The sequence below is a fragment of the Ipomoea triloba genome, chromosome 13 (assembly GCF_003576645.1).
Source record: "Ipomoea triloba cultivar NCNSP0323 chromosome 13, ASM357664v1".
Classification (NCBI taxonomy): domain Eukaryota; kingdom Viridiplantae; phylum Streptophyta; class Magnoliopsida; order Solanales; family Convolvulaceae; genus Ipomoea; species Ipomoea triloba.
Genome location: NC_044928.1, coordinates 27,571,675 through 27,596,067, shown reverse-complemented (window position 1 = coordinate 27,596,067; position 24,393 = coordinate 27,571,675). Strand labels below are relative to the sequence as shown.

Genomic DNA, 24,393 nt, shown 5'->3' with positions numbered 1-24,393 from the left:
TTAAAAAAAAAAAAAAAAAAAAAAAAAAAAAAAAAAAAACATGGTGGTCACCCTTGGAGACCACTCAATAAACCTAGCTAGTTTGCGCTGCATTAATAGTTTAACCGTTCTACTCTCTCTACACCTATAAAGTCTAACAAAAGATTCCCAAAAACAACCAATGGTGATTCTCTTATAAAATAAACTCCGTATTTGCTACTATTATTTTTTCAAATTTCAATTTGTAAATCAAAAGTTTTGTTATGCCTTGAGGCAAAGCCCCTTCTTTATAATTAGAATATCCACGTTTAAGTTATCGTAGCCTCACAAATTAAAATCTTAATCTTGTCGAAAGACAAGAATCTTTGTTATTCAAAATTCTAGATGGTAAATTTCTCGTGCGACCCTGTGGTCACTAGGGATGGCAATGGGTCGAGTGTGGATTGGGGAGGGCTACATCCATCACCCGACCCACCTTTCATTTTCTCCACTCACCCCCACCCCCACCGAGTGCGGGTGCCCACTAGGGTACCCACCACTTATCAACTTATTATTTTTTCAAAAAATAATATCAAAATTACTTACACATAATTAAAAAACGAAATTCATTAGTTATACTAAAACATAAAATAATAGAAATATTATAATATAATAACTAAATTGTTAATTTTTAAAAATAAATTTAGTAGTTTAGATATAAAAATAGTAAAAAGTTACCTAAAGTTATTGAAACTTTTATAATTAACTATATACTAATACTACTTATTTTACTATTATATATATATGTATGCACACATGGTGGGTCGGGTGGGGTGCTAGGCGGATTTTGTACATAAAATCCGAATCAAACCCGATCCACCGCGTGTTTACATTTTTTTTAGACCCACCCCGACCCATCACCCACTATCACCCAAAAAAACCCAACCCATGCGGGGTGGATTCGGGTGGATATCCGCGGGACGGATTGAAATTGCCATCCCTAGTGGTCACGCACCATTAGGTAGCATAAATGTACTGTAAAGTGTTTGAAAATGCACCATCAGTTGTGATGCATTATTTTTTAGTGTATGGTGCGTTTTGTAATGCATTAGTGCATTTCACTATGGTGCGTTTCTGAATACTGTATACTGCATTTATGCATACCTAATGGTGCAATTCGCATCGATCGCACAGGAAGCCCTGACCCATTTGAACTAATAGACACGTAGGTATTGAGACGGAAAGGGAGTTTTGTCAAACATTTTGGTCCTACTAAGAAGATGCCAAACTTATCAACGAAGTTGTCTCGTGATCAAGGCCGTTTAGGCTACAACGTACGTGTGCCTTTGCTTCATCCAACACCATAAAATTCGAGGAACCTAAGAAATTAACTCTGCAAGGTCGACAATGATTTTTCATCATTTATTTTGCAATCTACAAATGTTTATCATCCGTTGATTCGTCGATAATAAATTTTAATTTTCATTTTTTATATAAAAAATAGAGTTATTGCGTCGTTATATGTTGTTGTTTAACATAAATCACGTTATTTAATTACAAACATGACAAATCTTGTCTAATTAACCCAAAACTGAAGTTGGGTATGCACAATACGGGGTTTGGCTTGTTACTTTTGCGTTATATAGTGTTATAATAACAATTCTATTAAAATTAAAAAGTATAATATGATAATGATATTTTGAGATTGAAAATATCTCAATGCAATAGATAAGCAGACTTTTATGGACACATTGTAATGTTCTAATGTGAATTTTATGATTTCTCGATAAATACATATATTTGCAATAACCAAAGCAAATGTCATCCACATATATAACTATAGGCAAATTAACTTGTACGTGGATAAATTGATGTAGACATAAATCAAGTCAAACATTACTTAATTTAGAGAAAATTCTTTTATTGGTGTAATGGATTCTTCACGGGCTAAAACTAGTTGTAAGAAGTCTATTCAAACTAGACTTATTTTTCAACACTACTTAAAGTTTTATTTAATTATTCCTCTTAAAAAAAGCTAGGGTTTAGTCTAATGAGTTATCTCAATAGGGTTATACTAATGCCTTATGCCTTTTCCCGAGCTTTGTTATTCTTCGGACACATGTTATTTGATTTCTATTCAAAAAGTTAACTCTTTTTTTCTTTTTTCTTTTTTTTTTCTTTTTTTTTTTTGCACTTTCACATGTGGAGCCCAATATTTGCTTTGGAAATAAAACAAACTCTTCTTCTCCTTTGAGTTCATGAGAGACTAACATGAGTCGAGTTGAACAGATCAATATAAGGTGTCAGTAGGGATAATCATGGTTCAGTTTGAATCGGACGATTCAAACCAAATTGTCTATTGTTGGAACCAAATTAGAACCAATAAATAAAATAAAATTATAGTTTATTTTTTTAGTCTAACATTAAAGTTTAAATATTTGATATAACCATTTAAAAAATTAATTAATTGTTGAATTTGTACCGTACCATTTTAAAAATAGAATATAGAATTATATATATATATAATCTGGTTAGAACCGCCTATTCAAACCAGAACCGCAAATCCACTATTTCTAAAATAGGAACCATGGTCAGGCTAGGTGTCAGACCCAAGAACAAGTGAGGTTGGGTTCACATTTTAGAAATTCAAAATTAGTTAGTTACATTAATTGCATATAGGTTAATTATGTGAGGGAAACACTAGTGGTCTAGTGTGAATATGATATATAATTAATAAAATAATGACCAAATAAAATACATTTCAGCCAATAACTAAACAATTTTGTTCACCATAAAATTTATAACTCTACGTAAAATGTGATCATTCCACACCTATATATATATATATATATATATATATATATATATATATATATATATATATATATATAAAGAAATGTACGTCTTATTGTGTGGCCTTGGTTTAGTCCTAAAGGTGTCCAATCAAATTGTAACAAATTAAAAGAAATCGCCGTGTTAAGGAAGCAACACATATAGAAAAGTAAAGCATGATATTGATGGTGATGCACTGATGCATGTATGGTAATGCAAGTTTGGTTTTGTTGCCTTCTATGGACCTTCGCCTGTCATTGCTTCATTACAAGTGTTGTTGGTCACTTGTTCGTATCATAAGGTTTTACTTATTTTTTTTTTTTAAATCTCTCTTAGTTAATTTGTTAATGTTTTGTGTTATTTTTAGTTTGATGGTACACAAAAAAAACTGCAATTAACAAAAATCAAAAATAAAATTTTTAGGTGTATCTAAACTAAAATAAATTGGCAATAACTTCATCCAAACCAATTCAAACATATTTGAATTAAGTTTGGTTCAGATATTGATTTGAGTTTTAAAAATATCACTCAAAATTTTCTCAAATATTCGAAATAACTCCAAGTATCACTCTAACCGAACCAATATTCACCGCTAACTAGGCCACAAGCTAATAAGATATGGATTTTGACATGATCACAATTCAAATCAAACTATACACATGAAACACATTAAACTTTAATCGAAACAACAAATTAGTTATAGTTGTAAGCTTTAAAATAAAAATTATATATATAATTGGGTGTGTATTATATGTATATATAATATATTATACATACATGGCACATGCATTGAATTTGGAACTTAGAATTTACAATTTTTGAAGATTAGAAATAATAAAGAGGTTGCTGTCAACAACAACAACAAAAAAGGGAAATAATAAAGAGGTTTAGATTTGTTTTATCGAAAGAAAAAAAAAATCTAAGAATCGAGGATTCATGAACTCAAACTAAGCTTTTTCCTATAAAGTTCGAATTCTGATTCTAATTATTGTTAAACCGTGGCCGCCAATTTAGAATCAAAACCGTACCAAAACTACCGTGGGACTCGGGCATGAATAGTAGTATATTGCACATGCAGTGGTGTGGACTGTGGAGCAGGTTACTATACTAAATTATTATTATTATTATTATTATTATTATTATTATTATTATTATTAAGTTGCCAAACAAGGTATGGGAATCACAACCACTTTCTATTGCACTTTGACTAATTACTTTTTTGTCGTCTATGCCCAGTGACTTACGAGTTATGCCGTCTCATTTTTTCTTCTTTGACGGTGAGAGAAATAAGAATGCAAGTCTTGAATATTAAATTTCACTCGAATAATCAAAAGTCTTTTCTCGACATTTTGCGATCACGAGTTTAATTTTTATTAAAATATTTTAATCACGAATTTAATTCTTGTTGATCAATATTTTCTTGTCACAAGTTCGATTGTTATTAATACCCTCTTAGTCGAGTCCGTTCCACGGATTTTCCTAGTGATGATAGAGGTGTAAAAAAATGATGAAAAATCGACGATAAAAAATCGAATCACCTGAATATTTCAGTTTTCAGTCCAGTTTTCAATGATTATTTCATAGTCCATCACATTAATTTTAATGACCTATTAGAAATGACATTATGTAAATGACTATTCTCTTTGCAAAGGCAAAATCTCATTCTTAGGAATAATATGGTGAAAATTAAATAGATAGCAATTAGCAAAAACAAATTAATGAAACAAGTTATTTAAACAATGTCATTCCATTCATTTAATTTCCAACTTATTTCACGAATCAAACGTGCTATTAGGTTATAATTTGATTGACATATCCGAGTCTTACTAAGAGCAATAAAGTTGACTTTGTTACAATGTAATATCTGCAAAGAGTCAACATCGCCTCCACTGAAACTCGAATTTACCCCCTTCTATATGGGTGTGCAACCGGGTGCCACTAAACTACAAGGTCATTGACTATCTCACGATTTATTTAATTAAAAATTTGAGATAAAAGTAACTAGGCAAGTAAAAAAATAAATATGTATTGAAAATTGAAGTGAAAGCCTCTGGCAATAAAGTGAGCACAAATCTAAAAAGCAAATTAAACGACACGATGCCTGGCCTCATTCAATTATTTTATTCGTGCTTTGCAACTTGTATGTCAACTTCAATTCTTAGTCAACAAATTCAAGGGGGGGCCTGGTCCGACCAAGTCATGTTGAATACCCCACTTATCTTAAAGTTTATTAAAAATGTACCATAACCAAATTGACGGAATTAGCCTTAGCTTCCTGGAAGGGGAGATGGAGAGAATATAATCGCAACAAGATTCAAATTGAAAAAAAAAAAAAAAAAAAAAGTCATGCAGGAAGTAAGCAGAATATATAGATGCCTCCAGGCCAGGCCAGCCACCTTTTAACTTTAACTCCAACGACAATAACTACTTGTCTTTCTCCGATCCCCCAAGACCCAAGTTGGGTTAGTTGACAGGTTAATTTCATAAGATTCTTCACATTCTATGCATGAAGCTTGGTTGAAGGAAAAGCTATACTCATCAATACTCTTGGTCAAACTCGAAACAATAAGAGTCAAACAAATTAAGGGCAGTCAAACACTAACAGTCATGAGCAAGAGTTAATTCGAGCACTTAATATGGAGTGATAGCTCATTGCACTTAATGGGGCTTTTGAGTCTAGTTAATCCAAGCATGGGCTCATATAAAAAATTTGGCTAACATAAAAAGTAAGGGACATGTTCAAAAACTTAGCTTGTACTGAACGTTTCCGCGCTCAACTCGTTCATTAGTAGTACAGCTAAAGTGGCCCGAAGCCCGTAGGCTAGCCCGCCCCGCCCCACGGTGGGACGGGTTAGGGCTAAAAAAAAGTGGCCCGTGAAAGAGCGAGCCTAATGGGCCTGATTCGCTATGGCCCACAGGCCCGACCCTATATATATATATAAGCCTATGGGGCCCGCCAACCCGCGTGGGCATGCTAGGGTTACATGAACCCTAGCTTGCGGGCTTGATAGGCCAGTTCACAAAAAATTAGGCTTGCAGTGGATGGGTTTAATGGGCTGGTCACACTCGCTTTGACAGTACTATTCATTAGTTTACTAGTGTTACAATAGTACCGTCAGGTACGAAAAGACTATAATGTAGCGAAAAACAATAATAGAACCTCTGCTGAAATACGTTGTGTCACAAAAATATTATTGCACAAAAAGCGTTTCGCTAAGTGGGGACAGCGATAGAATGGATAGCTTACCGGCCTATGGAGGAGGCCGGAGTCCTAAGCTAGCTTGCAGCTAATTAAGTAGCAACAGCATTTGCAAATTAACGGCCATGGCGGATTTGCAATCGTGGAAGGATTGTTCCGGGACCATAAGGGTGATTGTAGTTGGCACTATATTATATGCATGCATGCATGTTTCCTCAACATATATAGGGGGACAGATGTGAAGGCACCTAATTTTGGGGTCATTTTTTGTATTTTCAATCAACATATACATACATGAAAACGAAGTGCAAAGCTGTCACCTAGCATTTCAAGAAAATCTTCAGCAAATGGCCACTAGTGTACAAAATTAAAAAAGAAGATATATATGAATTCAGCCAGATTTGTGGTACTAATGTACAAGCATTTGGGGGCCTGTTGGTCAATTGAAACGCATCACGTAATTTGTGTCTTCTATTGTTTTCATTGACTTCAAGAGCGGTAAGGATCTTTAAATTTGAGATTGATCGAACTTATATTGCTTTCGGGAGCTAGTCATAAACCACAATGAGCATATCTATTTTGGATTTAATTAGTTGCTTAGCTATGATTGCCTTTATTTACTTTCAAAAGCATAACATTTAATTAGTGTCCCGACACTAAATACATGATAATATCTAGTATCAATTATTTATTGACACGGGATACATGACAATATCTAGTGTCAATTATTTATGACAATTTAAAAACTTCTCCGATCAAGCATCTCAACTAAAAATTTAAAATTTAGTGCGATCGAAACGATTTTAACGCGTAACATTCGGGTACGAGAATTACAAATTAAACTTTCTTCCTTCCATTCATCGATCATCATGTACTTTTAATTTCTAACAGATTCCTCCGATCCGATCCCTGGAACACTGAAAACACAGCAGAATTTTGCATGCATGCAGTTGAGCAGCAGGCTAGCTAGAAATGTCATTCAGTACTCACTCGGGCGGCCTCATCGTAGATTCCCCGAAAAGCACGCATTATGTCGTCGGCGGAGAAGACATACATGAGACACGTACGGCAGTATCGGAGGCCCATTTCTCGTCACAACAAAATTAAGGCTTCGCTTCTCCATTTAACTTCTCAGACAAAGCTTCCACCCACATCAAAATTCACGAACACAGGTACGGGTACATACATAGATAAAAAGAGCGCCACGCAGAAATAATGTCCGCACGAGCAGTTCAGTGGTATAAATTGTGAGTAAGAACGTAAGACCAAAACATTTTAGTACAGAAGTTATATTTAATGTGATGAACTCTCTGTCAATATTAAACACTAATCTTCTGAGATCCTTAAGTCACCATGATTAATGATTACTCTTTATCATCTTGTCATATTAAGTGTAGGAACTCTTAGAACAAGGGATTTCGCCATGGGAGCGAAAGAGGCAGAAATAATGAAATATATATGGTACATCCGACACGACAGAAATCACAAACATAACTAAATGGTTCAATGTCGGCCCACGGTATTTGGGCCTACTTTGTTGGGATAAGTCATTTGTTTATCGGACTGTCAACGGGTCAGATCTGTGACCCGCTCCAACATGAACCCGACAAAAAATAATTCAATTAAAAAAATGATATACGTTTTTAAAATAAATAAATAACAATGCAGGGAAATCCTCCCAGCTACAAAAACTAGAGTTCGAATGCGTAACTTCGATTAAGGTGTGAGTTGGCACATTCACTGATCTACTGACGTATCTAACGGAAAAAGTTTGAAGTTTAGATAAGAAACAACCGCTATCCCTAATAATAATACCAGTATATGATAATTCAATGAGAGTCGTTGAGTACATACGTAGCACAGGATACGCATCAAAACATGCATTACGAATTTGTTTTTTTTTTTTTTAAATATTTAAAATAAAATAATAATAATAATAATAATAAAATGGTAAAAAGAATGAAAAGAATGGAAGATCCAGCCATTTCCAGCGCATTGCCGATGATGAATCATGGACTGGACGATGATTACTCACAAAACCCGACGACAAAAACACTTTGGTCTTAATTAAAAACTATATACAACTATACATGCAATCATTATAATGATTACTTAATGAACAAACAAATTGTATTTCCTAAAATAGTAAAATTTTATAAATTTTGTCTTTAAAAATATCATGTTACAAATGTATTTTTAAATTATTTTTCAAAAAGATTATTTCGTTATTTCTACCATTACTATTTTGCAACATGAAACTATGAAGAGATTAAAATAGTTTACCTTAAAATTTGATCAATTAAGATCGAAAGGAGTTGAATTTATAAAATGCTAATGTTTTAGAAATCAAAATATATAAGTACCTTGAAATATTAATTTTCAATCTCTTATGCAGTAACGTTTGATAGTTTTTTTTTCTTTTTTTTTTTGTTAAAAAAAAAAAAGGTTTGATAATTTTCACTTTTAAAATATAACGAGTATTATTGTAGATGTACTTTTTAATTTTTTTCTAAAAAGTTACTGTTTTGATTCACCTAAAGAGACCGTTGAATCCTAGACTCGAGGTACTCAAGATCAATAGTAGAGATTGGGAGTTTGGGGCTCAAGATCCAATAACAATGTGTAGCAAGAATAGTACAACATTGACTATATAAATCTTTGTAGCTATATTTCTTGGTGGCACTAAAGACATGAAAAATGTTACGACTATGGTATGAAGGTGTATTTTCAGGGAGATCGAGAGAGAATAACACAACCAATCACGTACCACTGCACCTCTGGGCACCTGGTTTCTACATTCACTATCTATGTCACTATGTGTATTCTATGCCTAACTGGATGATGTGTGTCCTAACCGTTGGCTTATCTGCATCTGGCAAATTATTGTGTGGACCATGAATATAAGGTATATTAGTACATTATTTTATAGTATTATAAAATAATGTACTTTCAGTACAAAAATAATGTACTCTAAAATAATGTACCTTCAGTACAAAAATAATGCACTCTAAAATAATGTACCTTCAGTACAAAAATAATGTACTTTTAGTATATTAAAAATATACTTTTATTTATGGTCCACACAACTGTGTGGACCATGTGGTCCATGCAATAATGACTGTCTTCATCTACGGTGGGCTTCACTTAGCAAGATCTAAGCCCTCCTTACCAATTTGCACAAATTAATCCGTGGACCCGGGTCCACCTTTCAAGGTGGATACGAATTTTGAATGTTCACAATTTACCTTTTAAAAATTCACAATTCGTATATATTATACACACAATGTAAATGTTCACAATTTACATACTAAAAATTCACAATTTATATACTACGAACACACAAGATTAACATACACAATTTATGTATTTTGACTTAGAAACACAATTTATATTCTAAAAATTCACAATTTTAATAATAAAAATATATAATTTAGGACCATTGCAAGGTGGACCTGATCAATGGTATAACAACTCACCAATTTGTGGTTTAGTAATGAACTAATGATATTAAGTCATTAGCCTGCCCATATATCATAAACCTAACAGAAACTATTTTAGTTTAGTTCTCCTACCATACCATGATTATTTATGACACAAGAAACTACTAAAATAGATATTTTGCATCACCTAATATTCTAGGAGTTGATTTTTTTATTGTATCTTTTAAAATAAAAATTAAAAGGAGAGATTCTCTTAAAAATTTAAATAATTTAATTTCCTTCAAATAGTTATTATATGATACCCGACAATAATTTGACTTGATATAAATATTCCATAATGTAAAGGGATTAATTTTCTTGGTGGTTTTTTTTTTTTTTTTGAAAACAATTTTCTTGGTGGTTGTTTGTATAGAATAAACTCATAAAGTATGGTGGATGAATATAATGTCGCAGCCTTCATCGGTCCAAACACTTGGACCTCCATCCTTTATTTCTTTATACACTTCTAACAAACGCCCCCATGTGCTGCCAAACTATCACAACCTAATGTCCATTTCCATGCAACTTTTAGTTAATCGACTCGGTCAATATTATTCATCTATAAAACCTATATATATATTTTTTACATAATTGACCCGGTCAAATATTTGCATTACATATTTACTTCGGCGGACCTATCATCATTAATATATATATATAGAGAGAGAAACTGCTGTTGCGTATAATTTTGATCTAAGGATCTTCCAATCGTCAGATTAAAATTTTGTGTTTAATTAATAAAATCACTAATCTAGTTTTTAAATATATACAGATTATTTATTACTAAATTAATTATTATAAAAATTAAATTATAAATAATTTCAATTTTCCTTAATTATCCATGTACATATAATATATGTGTAGGTATTGTAGACTCAAAAAAAATGTATAATAACAAAATGAAAGTATTGCCTTCAAACTTTATTATCATTTCAACTCAACTACTGGTGTAATTGATATTAACTCAAGCTTGAGAATGATAAATTTAAACACATAAAAACTCAATTAATCTCATTAAAGTGAAAGAATTAAGATTATTTCAATGCTTAAAACTGTTTGAAATTGAGTTTGACTTTATACCATTCAAACTTAATTTAAATGATAGTGTGTATTTGATAGGGTAAATGGACTAGGGTTACGATTACACTACGGATATTACAAGTATGTAGCAAGTGATTACAAGCGAACGGTCGCAAGTAGTGAATGTATTTCTATGTAGAGTGAATCTTATATGAAGAGATGTCACAGAGCGCTGATTACAAGCAAGTAATAAGTAGTAGTTGTTGCAATGAGATGGAGATGAGAAGTGAGGGGGAAACCCTCCTATTTACACTGAGTAAGTCAGTCTACGCATTTAATGCACCTGTTGCAAGTGATTTGATGTGGCATCTTTTCGTTGGCTTTGTCAGACGGTCACTCTACAGGGTACACGTAGGTTGACTAATCGAGGTTGCGGAGCCTTTATGCACGCAGGCCATCAATCGCCGCTCTACAGGCGCAAGTTGGCCTTCATTACTTGTTGTGTAAGTTTGGTTTTCGGCTTGCAGGTAGCGTCACTTTGTACACCGACTGGTCAACCTACGGTAGACCGCCAGTCGGGGTGATCCAAGAGCATCTTCAATTCTTTTGTCGTGAGGCCTATCGGTATGAACAGTACGGTTGATCACAAGTGATTTATTCCCACTGGGTTGATAGCTATGACGGACCCGTTGGGTGACTTCTTGATAGACTGATTATACAGGTTAGTCCTTTATGCGTATTTACCGATCAGTAATAAATGTAAATATTTATAGCACTTTTTTTGTGTATCAAAAGGCCACTAGGTGATCTAGAGTTATATTCTAATTGTACAATAAATCAATCCAATCGCGTTCAATGAAAGGAACGCCTTAATTTTTTATGGGGATTGGTTCAATACAATGATTTTCTTAAGTGCTTATTTGACCCAAATTGACAAGGGCATCAACACATTTATTTCTCTCGAAAGAATACACAAAAAAATAATTCATACATACAACTCATCGATACTCATGTAGTAGATTGAGGATGATGACTCAGAATTGAGTCATGGTAATTGAAGTGTGAAAATTTTATCCAATAAGATAAGTTATTTGTGAGCACCAGACATTGATCATTCTACTTAAAATAATGTTGAGTTATCGTAATTTATTTATGTATAATCCAGTCAAATTTGATGGGTACATCTTGTGAATTAGAGACATCAAGTGAGAATACACAAAAATATCTTAGGCTTTTACCCTTTTAACTTCCTTAGACTCAAAGCCCTTTTGACAGGGTGGACAAAAAGAAGAATAAAGCCATAGAAAAGGTCAAAACTTGGTTCTTTCTTTCTTTCTTCCATTTTTCTGAATGTATGATAATTATTTCCTGTTGCGTAATTAATGAAGTTTAAGATTTTACTTTGACCAAGATATTAAAGAAAAAGTTCTTGTTTTTAACCGTATAAGACACAGTTACCATTTCCACAACACAGTAAAATTCTCATACATATATGTATTCGGAAACTGTACACGTTTATATGTATGAAATGAGAATATGAATACAAGTCAAGGGGGAAGACGGAGACGGATCAACTAAGCCAAACTACCAGTAATTACTCTCTCTTTTTCTCTGGTCACACTCTGATTTGGTCAGAATTCTGAGCTCTAAGATAAGACTGGGCTAACGTACGCGCTTCCTCCCGGCGGTTTTTAGTACACCTTGATTTCAGATCAGCGCTGCGATAGCCAAAACCCCAACCCTTTTTCCCGGCGGCTGATCGGACGGTTTTGGATACAGCTCAACAACGTGAGGGTTCTAAAAAATTTTGCTTTTTTTTTGGGGGGGGTGTTCTTTTGTTTATCGTTTTATTTATTTTGATGACTGGGGATCGCCTTGTTTATGTACAATCTTTCAGGGTTATGAGTGTTCAGTAATGGGTTTTGATTTGTTTGGATACCCAGGGGGGTTAGGGCATTAAAGTCTGGATTTTTGTTTTCTCTGTTGATTGGGGGTTTCCTTGAATTGATGTTCCTGGCTGTTTGTTGGGAATTTTGTTGTGATTTTGGCTGTTTTTGAGTTGTTATCGCTTTGTTTATGCATTTCCTGTTTGAGAATTTATTTGATTGATGGAAAGTGAAGTGGATCAACTAAATTCTGGAATGGACTGGTTACAGGTGGTGTTAACTAAGTAGTTGATGTTGGCAAAGATGAATTTCTCTGAAGTTTTTAGCTTCATTTGGCTTCTGCATTTCATAGCTTTTGCTTCTGTTTTGATAGGTTAACATATATTAACCAGAGACAATTTTATGACCACTTTGATCACAGAGAAAGTGAATGGTTATTGCCATTTTTTTCCCTGTGAAACCTGCTCCCTTATATGTTTCCTACTCTCCTTCTTTCTGCCAAAAATCGACTTCTTCTTATTGCATATTTGTCTGGATTTTTTTTTTCTCAAAAGAGCATCTTTCTCTGTGGAGCATTACTGGGTACTGATTGTGTCATGTGAATTTTCATGATTTGTTCAGAATCTCTTGAAAGTGAGAAAGAAGAGAGGGAATACAAACCATGAGTTGCTTTGGATGTTGCCCTGATGAAGATGACATGAGAAAGACTCCTGATAATGGACCTTACATGCCTCATAGTTCTGCAGGTTAATTTTCCTCTTCACCGTCTAATTCTTCTTAGAGTATTAATATTGGATGGTTTTATACCCTATATTATTGTGACAAGAAAAACTCATAGCCACTACCCGAGGGTGTGTATTGGTTAAACCCTGCATTGTTATCTTAGCCGGCAGAGGACCACAAGGAGGTAAACTAGTCTAGGTTGCCCATAGCTGACCAGCTCAAACCATGAAGGCCAGTAGGCCACTCCCGGGGAGTTGAACTTGTAACCATATGGTTTACAAGTCAATAGTCTAACCAACTTGGCTAGGGTTGCCCCGGTTTTATACCCTATATTAAAATAGGAACCATGCCGTTCTCATTTGAACAACACCGTGCCCTAGTTTTTCTACTTAACTTCAATTAGAGTTCATAAAGTGTTTCTTGACCTTCATTATAAAAAGAACTTGTTGAAAATTTAAAATGTAGGCGCTTTAGGTCAGCGTGCCGCTGAAAGTGCACAAAAAGAAACGCAGCCTGTGAACATCCAGCCTATCACTGTCCCCGACCTCCCAGTTGAGGAGTTAAAAGATGTCACAGACAATTTTGGTACAAAGGCATTGATTGGCGAGGGGTCATACGGAAGGGTGTATTATGGTATTCTTAGAAATGGGCGAGCTGCAGCCATAAAAAAGCTGGACTCCAGTAAGCAGCCCGATCGAGAGTTTTTAGCACAGGTGAGATCTGTTAGTTTAGTTAGTTCACATTGACAAGCGCACATCACATACACAATTAGGTTTAAAATCCTCCCTTGTGATGCACGCTGTTGCAGGTTTCTATGGTGTCGAGACTAAAGCATGAAAATGTGGTTGAGCTACTTGGTTATTGCGTGGATGGTGGCCTTCGCATACTAGCCTACGAATACGCTCCAAATGGATCTCTTCATGATATTCTTCATGGTAAGTTATCTCAATTACTGTCTTTATTGACGGTAATTCTTATTTGCGTGCTTGGTATCGCTAGCTTGCATATCAAATGTGATCTCCAAAACGCATTTTTCAGTGCCGAAATAGACAATTCACAACATATGTTCTGTGTAGTCCTTATCAACCTTACAAAGTAAATAAGTGAATTCATTACATGCATAAATACGGTAAAAGTTACTATGCACTAAGGTGCACTCTGAACATTGATCACATGTTCAAGCCAATTGAATTGATTGTCCACTCTGGAGGAATCAATTGTGTACTTTCGATTTCAAGAAAATGTTCATTTTGAATGTATTGAATGTTCACATATTATGTGCCATGACTCACCCTTCTAGTCAGACTCCGTAAATTATATGAAAGAAACGTCTTAAAGGAATACTTGAATTTCTTTTTGCAGGAAGAAAAGGCGTGAAAGGTGCACAGCCAGGTCCCGTGCTGTCGTGGGCCCAGAGAGTGAAGATTGCCGTTGGTGCTGCAAAGGGACTAGAATACTTGCACGAGAAGACGCAGCCTCACATCATTCATCGTGATATTAAGTCTAGCAATGTTTTACTCTTTGACGACGATGTTGCTAAGATTGCAGATTTTGATTTGTCAAACCAAGCCCCTGACATGGCAGCACGCCTTCATTCCACCCGTGTTCTCGGGACTTTTGGTTATCATGCTCCTGAGTAAGTCGCTTTCTGAATCTGTAATATCAGCAGAAAACTGAACTTCTGGATGGTTTAATCATTTACGAAAGGATTTTGAGGGCATACCTAAGCGTTTACGACTCTATGCTGATATAATTTGTTTGCTCTCGGATGGCAGGTATGCGATGACTGGGCAGTTGAATTCCAAGAGTGATGTTTACAGCTTTGGTGTTGTTCTCCTTGAACTACTAACTGGCCGTAAACCTGTTGATCACACCTTGCCTCGTGGACAACAGAGTCTTGTAACATGGGTATACACCTCTTTTGGTGCTTTAAACGCGTTATTTGGACATTGCATTTTCATCGCATTCCTTCAATTCGTTTTTTTTTTTGTACTTGAAATTGGAATTAGGCAACACCGAGGTTGAGCGAAGACAAAGTGAAGCAGTGCGTTGATGCTAGACTGAACAGTGAATACCCTCCAAAGGCAGTTGCAAAGGTACACATAATATTTTGGCGTTGTCACAATACAATTGGAACTATATTCAATTATCTTCGGCCAAAAACCTTACTAGTCTAGTAGCATAAGCGTATGACTATTCAATCCTCATTCACCTTAGATGTATCCCGATACACACATTTACTGCATTCCAATAAGATGCGCACAATCTCAAGACATGTATATGACTTGTCTGAACAGATGGCTGCGGTGGCTGCCTTGTGCGTGCAATACGAAGCGGATTTCCGGCCAAATATGAGCATCGTGGTAAAGGCTCTTCAACCTCTACTGAACGCTCGAGCTGGGCATCCCAGCGACACGCCAAACCTGTGAATTCCTCCTGTTCTTTAGCCCCAAATGCCTTAAAGATTGAGATTATTTTGTTATGATGAAGTGTTTGAAGATCCTGCAACATGTGAATCAGTGACAATTCTTTCTGTTTGGTTTTTCCTCCCCACCATTTTGATGCATAGAATTATTATTATTATTAATTATTATTATGTAGATGCACAAGACCAAAACTGCATTGATGTCATTCCTCCCAGATTGTATTGTATTTTTATAAAATATAATATTAGTTTCAACTCAGCATTGAACCCTTGTATTCAGTATTCATATTTCTGGTTATCTCCTAATTATTCTTGTATACAAATGGTGAATATCTTGAAATCAGTAAAAGTTTAAAACTTTTCTTAATATCAAACAATTTTTTATTTTTTATTTTTGAAAAAAAAAATGAGTGACTAAGTGAACAGAACAATTTACCATTCTTGTAAGAGTATAGTGCAACCGAACATAACTCACTCAAACAGATAGTGACAGTATATTTCTCCCTCATACTATAAATTTTTTTATTTGATTATTAGATGCTTGATATTATAAAAAATATTTATTATTTTTATTACTATTAAGCCTTTCAATAATCCAATAATCCGCTGGCATCACCTTTCAGACCTTCCTTTTACGCAATAAAGATGGGACCGGACAACCAATGAGCACCAGAATACAACAAATGACAAATGAAAAGCGACATTGTTGTCCCTGCTGTCATCTTCATATCTATTCTATAAACAATACTACAATGCTTAATGTACTATATAGCCAGCACAAATGAACATATTGTTTTTTTCTTCTTTCTTTTCGCAATAATATAACTATGCACTCTCAGTAGTCAACAAAGCGTAAGCTGGCATCCGAAGCAAAAGCCAAAATGCTTTAACGTAAAACGACAACTCAGACGTGTGATTTACACAAACCATATGCACACTCATGTGTAAGGACCCATACAAACAAACAAAAACAGCTGCTGACTAGAGATACAACAAATTGTCTGCAAAGTTTACACAAATGCCCCTTCCCCCCCAATCTCTCTGTCCAATGGAATTACTCGAAATCTTGGCCCGGCTTCACGTATAACAGTCTCCTCGCGGGAGCTGGCGGGGCTAGACCGGGGATGTCCCTTATGTCTTTGTTGTTGGGATTCACAATCTGACACGGTAGAAACATAGTGCACTCTTGAGTATTTATTGTTCAATGTGTAATGTCGATAAAATATCAGAACGCTACAATGTGATACTCTTAATCAGAACATCTAAAGAATCGCGATATGGACTGGTCTGCTTAGCTAGAAAATTAGAGTAGCTGTAGTGATGGAAAGAGTGTAGAACTTACCTTCACGACAATTATTGCAATCACACCGCAGACAATGAGGAAAAGGAAAAACATTATGCATTTATCAGTAGCCACCTGAAAATAAACGCGTTTAGTTGCAAAGGACGAAAGAGAGTACAGATGGTTGAAGCCACGATCTAAGGAATTTCTGTTTACGAACCTGCCTACCAATCTCTTTCACGAGCTGGGTTGCTTTTTTGATGCTGAATTGGATTGTGTCGAGCTCATTAACAATGCGACCCATTTGTTCAGTCTAACAATTAAACCACAAAGTCGCAATGTTACATCTGGAAGCAGAAACAGTTGTTTAAAAAAGGCACAGAGATGAGATACTAACTTGGCCCTTCAAGGTAGTAGCAGTTTGTGTTCCTACTTCAATTGTTTGGTGAACAACCTGCATACATTAGTATAGTGTTTAGCATACAATTAACTCTGCAGTAAAAAGTCAAAGTCGTTAAATATGGCACCTGTTTGGAGCGTTCAATGGCCTGATCAGTTTCATCCATTTTCTTCATTCCCGCATTAATTAGCTCCTGATTAGACATTTCTGAAGGACAGACAACATGTGAAGGTAAAAAGGCACGTCTAATATCACTTTCATCTATTGTCTTCAGTTGCAAGTAAAAATCAGGTAGTAATAATGAACTCCTCCCACCTGATGCCAGTTGAACATTCTCATCTGCAGTTGGTTCACTACCACCTGCTCCCATATCAAAGAGTTCAAGCTTCTTGTTTCCAAGAGTACTCATATACCTGCATTGACACAATATATTTAGTAGCAGAGAAAAAAAGGATGGCAAGTGAAAGGGAAGAAAACATCAACAATAAGAGACTTATGGCTTAGAGGAAAGACAAAAAGAAAAGATTTCATCATATTCACCACTTGAAAAAAAAAAAAAAGAGAATTTCCATGCAGGAATTTATAACACCATACTATGCTTACTTTGGTCTAAGTACTAGAAACTTCGGTATCCCCCATACAAAGCTTTACTTTTAGATTAGGCATCTAGTTCCAAGTTTTTGTTTTTATTTTAATTTTTATCATGAGTCAATGCTAATAAGTAATAAGTAATAAGTCCATCTGTTGTTTCAAGCTTGTATATTAGACCTAATAATGAAATTTACCAAAACAGATCCCCAATGAACATTTCAATTTACAAATCAGCTCAGAGAGAGAAGGCTGTTTGCTGCAAATGTGGAAATAATCTAAAATTTAGTGTGGATGTTACTGATTTGTTAGAGAGAATTATTCAGAGAACAATTACTAATTAATGATCAAATCAGCCTATCAGAGACCAAACTAAAATTTTTGGATTTAGATTATAAGTTTACTGTGATCAGAGTTTTGTATGTCAAATGGTAATGGCCATTTCTGATGGTTAAATTCCTGACTGCACAAATCTAGAAATACAAACAAATGAATTAACTTACGTTTTCCTCAAGGCAACATATGAGTTTAGTTCTTTAATCTGCAAAATTTAAAACCATCAAAATACAGGAATACAAATAGTAAACACAGTAAGCATGGGAACATTTTAGCAGAAATGTCTGATAATTGGTCCTGCGGGACCAAAATTGACTGTATCAAGGAAATTGAGCAGACAATGCAGAATGATTTAAAATGATATTACCCAGTAACCACCCATTCTTCTTATGTACAACTTATGGGTGCTTCACAAGTAGGAATGAAATACCAATGAATCTAGTACATGGACAAAACAATTATAGTAAATATAATTTTCAGTGAACATGACCTAGACAGAATTAGGAATTATTAAGATTTCCATTTCAGCTACCATGTAATTAAAAAAGTATACACATTAATTTGTAGTTTTTGCATGATAAGAAGCATAGGCCATTCGAGCTGGGAAATGAACAGTTTGATAATTAATTGACAGTTTCCAAGCCAATTTTGTTGCAATAGAAATTTCAGAAGTGTACCATCGATTGCTTCTCATCATTAAGTTGCTTGTTGAGCTCAGGTGGATTTTTACTCTCCTCATCTTTGATTTCACGATCAAACTCTTTGATTAACCTAAAAGGAGCATAGCAAAGTAAAATTATCAGATTGGCTGATTGCTAACATGCAACAAAAGGAAAACTTATTTTACTATTTGAGTGCTGATTGCTAACATGCAACAAAAGGAAAACTTATTTACTATTTGAGTTAATATATTTGTTCAGCAGTAATCAACTAGTAATTAAATGACACTGATTTGATTGTACAGGTAGTTGTAAAGCTTTCAAGGGCAGAGAGGAGCCTGATCTCACAGTAGGGGTTGCAAAAAAAACAAGTATTCTAATACTTTGATTTTTTTTTTCTTCATATCTTAAAGGATAATATCAGTGCAGCCAGCCTAATATTCACATAAGACAGGCCCACAGTCCTTCAACACTTTCATGCCCAAGTAAAAATCATAATCAGAGAAGAAAAATATGTACCTTTTACATTCCCTCATCCGCCCAGTAAGCTCCTCAAGCTGTTTACTCTGTCTATTAGAGTCTTTGATTTTATCAAGCTTTTGAAATCCATTTCTGCAAACAATGTGCAAAAGTTGTTTAGCGATTTAGGATAGGCATAATATATTCTGGCAAGATATCAGATATGCGAATGCAAAAATCATAGACAGAGAAGCACTGCAACTCATTATTCAGAAAAGAACAGTACATAGTCATCCTCCATGAATCCAAGGATGATTGTCCAATTAGCAGAGGAATGAAATCACAACAACAAGTCAACAGTCACTAATTTATTCTCTTTTTCTTCTTCTTTTTTCCCTAATAACTAATTATGCTCGATCATTATGAATGATTAATCTGTTTATTCCTTTCCAAAATTGACACCAACTTTCAAGTTATTCCAGATCTCATTGTTGTTTACTGACTTTACTCCTGACTTCTTATTTTGCTCATTCTTATTATCATTCCCTTTCTGCCACCTTAGATATCCATCTTTCCTTTTCTGCACCAGAACAAAGGGAATTCTGAAAAATTCCCCAAATCTTTCCAATTCCTCCCACTCCGTACCTGGTTCCTAGTTCCTACACTTACTCTGAATCAGGTTGAAAAAATCGCTAGGCGCTCGGGGAGCGCTTAACACCTAGGACACTTAGGCGGGGATTAATCGGCGCCTAGGCACCCGTGTATTTTTTTTTTTTTTTTAATTTGTTTAAGTATTTTTAATTTTTTAAAGACTAATAATTATAAACTATATAATACTTTAATAGTTAATACTAAAATATTAAATATTAACCTAAAAAATATCTAGACTTTGTACAATTTAGGGTTATTTCGCTCAAAACGATGTTGTTTTGAGTGAAATAACTCATTAAAAAAATAACAGTTAATTGGCTGACTAGGCAGCCTAGTCAGTGCCTAAGAGGTCTAGTCGGCGCCTAGGAGGCCTAGGCGGTGCTTAGGCGGTCCCTTAGACCATTATTTAAGGTGATACGCTAGAGGGTCGACTGGCGCCTAGCGCCTAGGCAGGTATTAATCGGCGCCTAGGCCGGGATTAATCGGCGCCTAGGCCGGGATTAATCGGCGCCTAGGCGGGGATTAATCGGCTCCTAGGCGGGGATTAATCGGCTCCTAGGCGGGATTTTTACAACACTGCTCTGAATTAAGATCAAGGCCAGAATTTGAGAAGCTGGTTTATTATCTTCTTTTGTTTTAGGGTGTCAGAATGAGAGTGCTTGGCTGCTTGCCCCATATATTTAACACATTACAGTTATACTGATTGGAAGTTTCTGGAGTCCTTTTTTTGGGATGCAATCTGGAATCTCTTCATAACTTGAAAAACTTGCCACATTTTTTAACAGCCTGGACTCTAGCCCATACTCTGGTCACTTTGGCAATAAAGCCACCCATGATTCATCAACTCTTGCCGATTACTGGGCATGCTCAGATTTTTTTACTGTGACAAGTCCTTCACAGTACCTTTCTCACTTGTCTTGCTTCTCAATTAAAGTAAATATATTAACATAAATGAAAGCTCATGGAAAGCAATGTGTCATGCCAGCAGTAGTGTGAAGTTTGGTCTGGTCCTTAGCAGAGTCTATCACTTGTCAGCTATATCTTTTTATTTTTTGGTGGCCAAGTTAACCTCCAGGCTGGGGCTGTCCTCTTAGACCTACAGTAGATGTTGGTTTTAAGTGCTTCATCATTATCCGGGCTGAGATTTCCCGTTTTATTGTGGGCAGGATCTTTTAATTTCACCTATTGTTTCTTTTGAGAACTCACCTCGGTATGCATAAGAGGCAGAATGTTAAGAAATCAAATGCTTTAAATAAATAAATCTCTCTGTTTTTTCTGAGTAGATAGGATGGAATGATGGATAAAATCAAACGATTATCTTTCAGTGCTTGATGGGCATAAACTTAATGAGTAAAATAACTATTAAAAATCAAGACGCATCAATTATTTAGGTATATGACCATCCTCAACCTCAATTTCTGATGATTTTGCAAGTTACAAAGCCTAGAAATGAAGTAAATTTGCATTGCTTCCTTCTCTTTTGTTCAAAAATCTGGACAATGTTCAACATCACATGTTCTCAACTGACATACAAGCAAACTCTCTGCATACGGCCACTAAAATTTGCTTGTATGCAAAGACTACACAAGGCAGGTCAGATAAAAACCCTAGCATAACCGGAAAGATAATCACTTTCATGCTAACTTGGTAGTTAACGATCCGACATTTACAATCAAACCGCATCTTCTAAATAAACATACACACACAAAATTGGCACTCGGGAAACGGGAATGTATGCATCAATCAAAATGTAGATAAGGAAAAGGTTACTCACGCGAGGGCTCGGAAATTGTCCCGGATTTCCCCATGGATCTGCTCCATTTGAGGGTTCATCCGCAATTCCAAATTCGCCATGATTGCTCTCTTTCTCGAATCGCTCGCGGCCGGCTATGCACCCACTGCCGGAGTAAGAAAACCCTCACCGGCAGATCAAAACTAACTCGGCACACACCTTAACACCGGAGAAGAAACTGCGCCGTTTCCTGTGACTCACACCATTGTGGCTGCGTTGATGAAGAGTGGTTGTGGTGCACAATCGAGAAGTTGGAGAGAATTAGGATTGTGATAAACAGAAAGAGAAATTAAATTTTAAAAAATGCAATTTGAGATGGTTTAGGGTTCTTCGATCAAAGAAGGATAAAGAGAGACAAAGCTTGTGAAGATACGAGAGAGAAAGACAGTCTGACATTCGGTGTTGTGGGTCGGAGACTTGAGTAGTACAGCCTGCCAATCCTATTTTATGTTTTTAATTTTTCCTATGTTTTTGCATTTATTAGCTATTATTATATATTCTTTCTTCTGCCAATTACCTGCGGTCTAGTGGTACGAAATGAGTCATTATGTTTCAGTAGTTTGAGAAAGTAATTATGAACGGATAGTTAGTGGATATTATAGAAATGTATACAAAAAATAATGAAGGAATTATAAATTTAATGATGTTGAAGTAAGACTCATTTTTAAAAGTGAAAGAATATTTTAGGGACAAAACAACCTAATACTACATTCTCTATGCAAGGGCACCTATTATTCTTTTTTTTTTTTTCATTACATCCATTTGTTAGGGTACTTTGCACATTATTTCCTAATAATTTGGTTGACTAAACCCACTAATTATTATTACCGACTATTATTTTCATGATGATGATGATGCTTATACTATGATTATAATTATTTAAATAACACAAATTATCTAATATATTTTTAAGAGTGAGTAATAGTATTTCAACATTAAAAATATTAAAGGGGAAATTAGTAGGTTTAATAATTATTAGGGAGGTAGGTGAGTAAGAAACTAAGAACCTGAGATAACAATTATGTAAATGTGTAATCTCCTATGTTGATGTTTAGACTTTTATCATCCCTTGAAGCTATGAAGACTATCATTTTCGCATATATTGTCCAGTCCATATTAGTTTAAATTTAATTTGTAGCCTTAAAAAAAAACACTATGGCAGTTTAAAATGTTGTTTCAATTAAAAGGCTATATGTTCATGCTTTTTGTTGATTACCAAAATAAGTTTAGTCGCCCTGAAAAAGGTGATTGAGTTGGTAAAGCATGATTCTCGTACTAAAACGTGTGAATTTTTTTCGACCAACTTAGTCGTCCCTAATCAAACTTGGGCAACCAACATATATCGCATCTTGCCGCACACTACCATTGATGTTGAGAGTTACTACTTAACTATGTTTTGAGCAAAACAAATCAACAAACTATATATAACTACCTCTTATGTCTATTCATATTAACATTATATTTTGATTTGAATTATGATAGACAATACATGAATGTTTCCATTTGTTACATTGTGATTTAAATGTGGTCATATAATTGCGTACAAGGTTACATATATTTTTCAATATAATAATTGCATTTGTCCATATAAATCAGTTAAACTGCCATGCATGTCGTCTCATCACATTTGCAGTGTTGTATAAACTAAAAAGGCAAAAACTAAATTTCAATTTAATTTATTCTTTTTCAAGTATCAATTTTTAACACGTGAGCATTGCCATATATATGTAAGTACTCAAGTGCAAATTTATATTGGACAAATTGGCTCAGCTGCTCAACCTACTCTACGGAAAACACACATTTTAGGGTGAGTTAGAGTGACGAAATAATTACAATATATATTATACTTTTAGTGATTTTTTTTTTTTTGAAGCATATTTGGACCACTACTTGAGTCTCTCAAATGGACTTCATTATTCAATTGTTGGGTTGGGCTATTTGGGCTAGCCCAACACCCAATAATCCATCATATTCAATCCCTAGTATTAATTGTTAAATTGAAATTAGTTACCCCAATTGGGCAAATTATGCTGTGGATTATTTTCACAATGGATTATTATTTTCTTAATGTTCTTTAAAAATTAAAAAAAAAACTTAATACTCTATAGTCCATAATAAATCATATTCCATATTTTTCTTTCTAAATTTATTATAGAAAAAAGTGACAAATAAGTTAATAAACTTATTATGTTTGTTCAATTAAGTCATTCAACTAAAAACATACGCAATTAGATCATTGAACAAGTAAAAAAATGTGCAATTTATGGGTGGGTTTGGTTCATGGATTTACACACTATGAATGAGAATCAAAATCATAGTTATTGTTTGGTTGAGGGCTTTTTAAACACAACTATGAGATTTGATTACCCCTTCAATTAAAATTAAGAAAACTAAAACACAATCTATAAAAAAAAAAAAAAAAAAAAAAAAAACATGACAATGCACCCTAACAATATTTATCAGTAAAGAACCAACGCCATCTGATGGCTCTTTCAAAACTAGTCAAGTACGTGTCGACTACCACTTTTAACACACTAAATAAAAATTTTCCAACTACTCTGTAAATATTCATTCAACACAATGAACACATACACTCAATTATAACAAAATAACAATTATATTAATTCGGCCAACGTATGCAAACTTTTCTGAATTGCGATTATGACACGTTAAGTATGTTGCATCACAATGCACAATAATCTTG

General features: G+C 34.6%; 2 protein-coding genes across 3 annotated transcripts; one reads left to right on the top strand and one right to left on the bottom strand.

The window, feature by feature from the left end:
* The first annotated feature begins 12,024 nt into the window (after window positions 1-12,024).
* LOC116002636 (pto-interacting protein 1) lies at window positions 12,025-15,793 on the top strand. 2 transcript variants are annotated; one of them, XM_031242804.1, is made up of 8 exons: window positions 12,025-12,276; window positions 12,996-13,120; window positions 13,563-13,810; window positions 13,906-14,032; window positions 14,460-14,733; window positions 14,873-15,005; window positions 15,107-15,193; window positions 15,395-15,793. In XM_031242804.1, the coding sequence occupies exons 2-8, from the start codon at window positions 13,036-13,038 to the stop codon at window positions 15,524-15,526; spliced, it is 1,086 nt and encodes a 361-aa protein (XP_031098664.1). In that variant the 5' UTR covers window positions 12,025-12,276; window positions 12,996-13,035; the 3' UTR covers window positions 15,527-15,793. The 2 variants fall into 2 exon arrangements, with proteins under 2 accessions (XP_031098664.1, XP_031098666.1); XM_031242806.1 differs by having other exon boundaries at window positions 12,025-12,309.
* A 482-nt stretch (window positions 15,794-16,275) lies between these two features.
* On the bottom strand, window positions 16,276-22,115 carry LOC116003108 (novel plant SNARE 13). The gene is made up of 10 exons (XM_031243279.1): window positions 21,672-22,115; window positions 19,307-19,399; window positions 18,806-18,899; window positions 18,296-18,333; window positions 17,520-17,617; window positions 17,332-17,411; window positions 17,202-17,258; window positions 17,025-17,117; window positions 16,865-16,939; window positions 16,276-16,681 (listed from the first exon to the last, which is right to left on the bottom strand). The coding sequence occupies exons 1-10, from the start codon at window positions 21,749-21,751 to the stop codon at window positions 16,577-16,579; spliced, it is 813 nt and encodes a 270-aa protein (XP_031099139.1). The 5' UTR covers window positions 21,752-22,115; the 3' UTR covers window positions 16,276-16,576.
* Between the last annotated feature and the right edge of the window lie 2,278 nt (window positions 22,116-24,393).